At 34.4% G+C, this 6,277-nt stretch overlaps 1 protein-coding gene across 1 annotated transcript; it reads right to left on the bottom strand.

The window, feature by feature from the left end:
* Nucleotides 1–279: 279 nt before the first annotated feature.
* On the bottom strand, nt 280–5,048 carry LOTGIDRAFT_226468 (hypothetical protein). Its single transcript, XM_009052056.1, has 12 exons — nt 4,915–5,048; nt 4,184–4,270; nt 3,646–3,792; nt 3,160–3,287; nt 2,838–2,912; nt 2,388–2,448; nt 2,056–2,217; nt 1,801–1,884; nt 1,500–1,611; nt 1,045–1,119; nt 716–842; nt 280–505 (listed from the first exon to the last, which is right to left on the bottom strand). Exons 1-12 carry the CDS (start codon nt 5,036–5,038, stop codon nt 296–298), a joined length of 1,392 nt encoding a protein of 463 aa, XP_009050304.1. The 5' UTR covers nt 5,039–5,048; the 3' UTR covers nt 280–295.
* Nucleotides 5,049–6,277: the final 1,229 nt, after the last annotated feature.

The raw sequence follows: 6,277 nt of genomic DNA on the forward strand, positions 1-6,277 counted from the left end.
AGACATGTTATACAGAATGAATATCGACACGTTTAGAACCAGACATAAAATGTTATGTGGGTCGCTAGTTTTTGAGAATTCTCACCGTGTTACAATGTCCCAGTGCCCCACACGTAACAGCCCAGGGTAGGATTTTCCTACAGAAAACTTTCCCATTCTATGCATGAAGGTTGACGGTTATAGGTGCAACGTGAAAAAGGTTGGATGAGGCAAGAGGGACGAATATGAATATCAGTTTTCAAATATATGATGGAGCCAGGTTGTGGATGCAAAAAAAAAAATTCTTAAAAGTTTTTTAATTATATCGAACCATTTTAACATATTTGACTTTCATGGCCACGTCATCACCATGCCAAGTATGTTGCCATTTACTACGATTATTCCAGAAGTCCCTCATGGCTGTTGATGAGCTATCTTTCCATGGTTTACCATCAGCTCCATTGTTCCAGCCGTCTGGGAAATATCCCCTGTTTCCGCCTACGGCTACGTTTAAAATCAGGTCGAACTACAGGAGAAAATAATTGTAAAGCTAAAGAACCGTATATCATACGCTATTGCAAGAACTGCGATTTTGAACAAGTACGCTCCGAAAGGAGTTTCATACAATTATTATGGCTATGTCATATTTAGAAATAACTTGATTGAGTTCCGATGGAATAATGTTACCAGGTTTCGTTATCATTAGGTCATTAATTATTTGAACCTGGTGACGTACCTGACCGTCAAAAGGAGCATCATGACCACCTTTAGCCCAAATATTATTACCAGAGAAATGCTCATGTTTCCAGTATCCCTCTGATGGGGTGTTCCAATCTAATACTGGGCTTCCATCTACAGTACATCTTTAAAAGAAAAGGCAGAATGAAAATCAGTTTTCTGGCTTTTCGCTTCTTAATATGCTTCCGATGGGACAAGTAATCAAGAACACTTGGTGCAACTCTGATACCATTTTTTGATTGTGAACACTCATACAAATTAAGTCTTAGAGAAGACCGGTACTATGAAATAATGTAGGAATTATGTTTCCAAAATACAGGCACTTACTTGATATGATTTTTTGTCCAATCGACGGCATACAAATGATAGTTATCAGCCCAGGTACTTCCATCAGTTTTCAATCTGAAATAAAATGTTTCACATTCTAGTTTTCAGATCCTGATTGAGCTTATGCATTGTGTAATGTCATGAATAAACGATAATTTATACAAACACAATTTACTGTGAATCAATAGTGAGAACTGTTCACGGCAAATGATTTTTGCGCTCGTGAAGTTTTGATCATTTATTCTGGAAGTAAAAGAACGACAGTCTTGAAAAAAGGAATATATATTTAAAAAAATCTTCCCTGTACCTCTGTTATAATGAAATGAAATGTGCCTTTGTGACGCGCCACCTCAAAATTGGATTCTAATTATGGTCAATGATCGAAACATCGTTTTAGAATGGTTTTCGTATGAAACACTTTTTGATGATGTTCAGTTATAGCTAAAAGTACTTACTTCCAATGACCATGTTGTCTGTGATTTTGGAAGCCGGGACCAAAATGTATGGTTGATAAAACTTGTTTTGCACCTTGAATGTTGCCTTGACCATCTTTCAGATTTCTATTACCTAGAAAGTAAGAAAGCACATCTATCAATTTATCATCTTCGAGAAATCCGAGACAGGGTGATGAACAGACGAAATAACTGACAGTTCAATAGAATGCATATTATGCGAAAGTCAAATCATTAGTTCCTATGTTGTCGTTCTTTTCAGTGACAATATTGAATTTGAATGCAAATGCAACAATCAACTTACCTCGTGATTCCATTATGTCAATTTCACCAGAATTCGGCCAACCACCATATACACCAGTTCCACCAGGTGGCAACAACCAAATAGCTTAAGGAAAGAATAGAATTCATTAATAACACTCTTCTGCTGCTGACGATGGCAACAATGCCGACCGAAAAAAAAATCCACAAGCAACAAGGTGAACTTTATACTTACCACTGATCACTTCAAAGATGTACACAAAGTAATCATGAGGATCTGATTTAAAAGATCTCTTACCTGGCCAAATCCAATCACCAACTGGTATTTTAGCTAATACTTCAACTCTTCCGTGGCTTATTTTAACTTTAGAAATGATCTTTGATGACATGATAGGTGGTATATTAGATCCTGTTCTATAACATCCGTTATCAAAACTAGCTGTACACGATCCCCATTGTCCTAAAACAGGAAAGAAAAGGCATTAAATTTACAAAATCACCATATTGAAATGAACTTCAGAAAATTTACAGTTTAAAGAGAAAAGTGTTATTTTTTTTATCTATTCTAACATATATATATATTTTTTTTTGTAAATGTATTCCAATTTTGCGCATATTCAATATACTTACCTTTGACGTCTAATTTACCATTGTGAAGGAAATTTTCGCCAAATCTGTCAGCAGTAAATGTCTGCATTAAAAATTCAATTTTAAAAATAAAAGGATAACCACGAGCCTCAATTTATGAAGAGACAATCACCAACGGTAGTTGTGACTGATTTGACTTCACAGTCAAGTAGGAAGACTATTTCAGGTAGACATGGAAGTATATGGAATTTTTGCTGCGTACAAAAACCACAATACATCAGATCATACTATTTACAAGATGTTGGATGTATAATTCATATATTCTAAGACTAAAACCTTAGTAAATAACAAGTTGCGTTTCGTCTGATTCAAATATGAGTATGTTTGGATCCTAAAAGTGAAAAGAGAATCTGATGCCAAACATTACTTTCCCGAATCTACCTGGTACCTCAGCAGCTATCACAAATATTCATAGTTTATAATAATACTTACCGGCTTCAAGTGAAGAATACCATTTCTCAAATAGGTGTTGGTAGCTTCTGGCGTGTAAACTTCAAATTCGCCATTCTAAAGACAAAATATTGAGAGAGTTGTCTCAAACCAAAAATGGCGTTCACATCAGCGTCATTGTCGTCGTCAAGAAGGTTTTTCCGAAGAACATCAATCACAAACGTCTGAAGGAAAGTCATCATATTTTACTTGTGAAAAATGTCTATATTTCTATATCGCTTTGCAATTCTGTATTGAACACTATTTTAACAGTGAAAATATTTTATTATTGTAATTGTGTAACTGTATAAAAATGGATACTTACCCCACCACCACTAGCAGTAACTTCATACATCCAGTTATTCATGTTTAATTGATTACCATTAAAATCATCAAATAAAACAGTTACTTCTCTTTTACTTATCTGGTGAGGTTGTGGTTGTAGACCAGTCTCTAAAACCGTTATAACATGATTATAATTCCTTATACAGTATTATGTGTATCAAAGCCCTATACATTATATGGGGCTTTGATGTGCACTATTGGCTTACCATTCTGGTGTTCGAGTCTTGTTTAACTTAAAACATTATCTTTACTGTACAAAGTTGTGTATGTATATCAGAAGACGCATTTACAGACGGGGGTAAAATTTGTGTAATAAGTGGTGGTTGAAACCGCACAGACTAGACGTGTATTGTGCTAGTTACCAGTTGAATTACCTGAATACAGTTTGAACTAAGGTCTTGATGTACTCGGGTGTACAATACTCGACGACACAGAAACTGATCAAATTATTGTAAGTGTAACGTACCTTGATTAAGAAAAATTGTTTCAGTGTACAATTTCCTCTCTGGTTGATGATTATTTTCAACATGATAATAATAAAACACAGCCAAGTCAAATGATTTAACTCCTTCCAGGTTATTGACAGGTGTTTTAATCCACCATTCACTTGTCACTGTAAGTGTAATTAATATATCAAAACAATAGGCTAAAGTGCACAGGGTAAAAATCTAGACTGTTTATGATCATTTGGACACTATCTGCTGTTGGGCTAATTTAACTTTCGACTTGCGGCAGTTAAGGCTTTTAATCATTTAGCATTTACACAGCGGTCTTAACAATCTAACAATTGAAAAAGACATTTACTTTGATCCAGTGGACTTGCAATTCGTTATCACCTTTGTTTTTTTTAATTTTGTTATTTTTTTGCATTTTATTTGCGACAAATTTAAATCATATTATCCGTATAATCATAGCTTAACACAGGAACTGCAGAAATACTGACACTGTATCTAATGAAAATTTCTTAATGCAAAATGTTTCAAAGTTCTTGTCTGATCACTCACCCTTATTAAAATTGGCAACAAGATTATGGAGCTGGAATGGTTTCAAAATGGTCACTTGTATGTCTACTGACTGGACATTGATTTCGTCTACAACATAAACAAAATATTATATGACATGGTACCAATACTTGATCACGAGATTGTGGGAGTCTAAATTACAAATTGCAATTAACCACTACCAATGGTATATACAGTCCCATACGCGATATTGTCCAAACATTTAAAACGACAGACCTCAAGTAAAAACATAACAAGGCTGGGTTTCTTTAAAAAATTCATATAACTTTGCCGAAGTCTATTTCTCTAGTTCATTATGGCATGTTAAAATTTCATATTTCTTATGAGGCTTCTGCATAGAAATATTTTCAACAGAATGTTCCTGAAGTCTTTTAGAAATCCTGGATCATTAGTGATGGAATTTTTACCCATTGTACTGCATCTGAGCTACCAGCTGTGTATCTCTTACATCCAAGAGAAAATATAGACAATGTTGCGCTTCAACATAAAAGTTTCTATATATGAGTTCATACAGTCAGAATGCTCCTAAAGAGTCCTTAACATGGGCATATACCTAAGTACTACCTATCCGCCGTTGAAAAAGTAAGCAAAAGTAAGTAAGAGTATAACCTCTCTGTCTTAAAAATGTCTGAAAATAATATTTATTCCTATAATTTACAACCCGTATCTATAAACTCGTGATTTTCTGGTGACAAAAATGTTAAAATTCTAACCTTGAACATAAACTGAGATGCTACCATCCTTTTCTATAGTAACTCTGGGTTTAATGGTAGGGTTTAAGGTTGAGGTGGAGAACACCAAGACTGGCAACAGACACAATAACGGTAGTAGTACCATGATGTCTTCTGTATCGCCGAATGTCTTATCTATGCCACGTTCAGTACATAAAGAGTTCAGATAAGCTTATCTTTGCTGTTATCTCAATGAAAAACTCCTGTTTTGAAATGATTAGGCGTATGTCTAACTGTGTTACAAAAGTAATATTTATAGCAGTTAGCACAGTTGACTGATTTAAACACCAAGCCCGAAAATGTGATACATGGTCTTTTATTATTAGATTTTAACAAAAACATACAGTTTGATTAGCTGATCGTCGTCGATAACGGCTACATTTGATTTATTTTTCAGAAATACCCTCCGTGACCAAATACAATTTTAAAACGTTCCTTCCCTTGAAATATTGAAATTGAACAATTTGATTCGCAGTTCATAACAACTTCGGTGACACTTCCGGAACGCTCGATGCTACTCCGCGACTGGATGTATCAACCTCACAGCTTTTTCCACAAAGCTTTTATTGTGTATTTGGTATTCTAATTGCATGTCTACATTTGAGGTCTATGATAATATCGTATTGTTATTTTTGTTCGGTGTTACTGTTATGGATATGAAAAGCCATTATCAACAACACAATAAATTGTTTTCTATTAATCAAAGTTTGGTTGCTACAAACTCTATAAATGTACAGCAAACTTTATTCTACACAGTGATAAGAAATAAGGGGAAAAAGACATTTACGGATAACATGATATTTTATTTGTGTAAACAAATGTAATAAATTCGATCAAATATTTATAAATTCTAATATGTGAATAAAATCAGATTTTTCGATTTTTCCGCCGATTTCTTCGTTTTCTATGCTCTAGGGCCATTTCTTTCTATTACCCCTTTCATGGTCTTTGGTCGATTGCATTAATTACTCCCCTTCCCTCTATAAATCTTTATTATTTCACGAATTGTACCCTACCCAAATCTTATGAAAAGCCCATTGAGGTTAATTACCCCCTAGGTTGAAACCCCTGATCTAGGGGAATGGTATTGCAGAAAATAAATACTTTACTTATTATTTAGTTATATTTAATTGTATCGAACCATTTAACATATTTGACTTTCATGGCCACATCATCACCATGCCAACTATGTTGCCATTTATTACGATTATTCCAGAAGTTGCTCATGGCGGTTGAAGGTGAGTTATCGTCAGGGAAGTATACTCTATTTCCTTCTATAGGTAATATACGCCCATTGGCAGCTTTGATTTTGAATAAAAATATTTAGCAGTACAGTAACAATCAC

Source organism: Lottia gigantea (assembly GCF_000327385.1).
Source record: "Lottia gigantea unplaced genomic scaffold LOTGIsca_179, whole genome shotgun sequence".
In the NCBI taxonomy this organism is placed as follows: Eukaryota; Metazoa; Mollusca; class Gastropoda; family Lottiidae; genus Lottia; species Lottia gigantea.

Excerpts from the sequence above, each read along its gene's own strand:
- LOTGIDRAFT_226468 (XM_009052056.1), bottom strand. The coding sequence starts at position 5,038 with ATGGTACTACTACCGTTATTGTGTCTGTTGCCAGTCTTGGTGTTCTCC. Across the intron at positions 2,913-3,159 it reads TTACTGCTAGTGGTGGTGGG|AATGGCGAATTTGAAGTTTA; the intron begins GTAAGTATCCAT and ends TTTTGTCTTTAG. Across the intron at positions 1,120-1,499 it reads AGACAACATGGTCATTGGAA|ATTGAAAACTGATGGAAGTA; the intron begins GTAAGTACTTTT and ends ATTTTATTTCAG.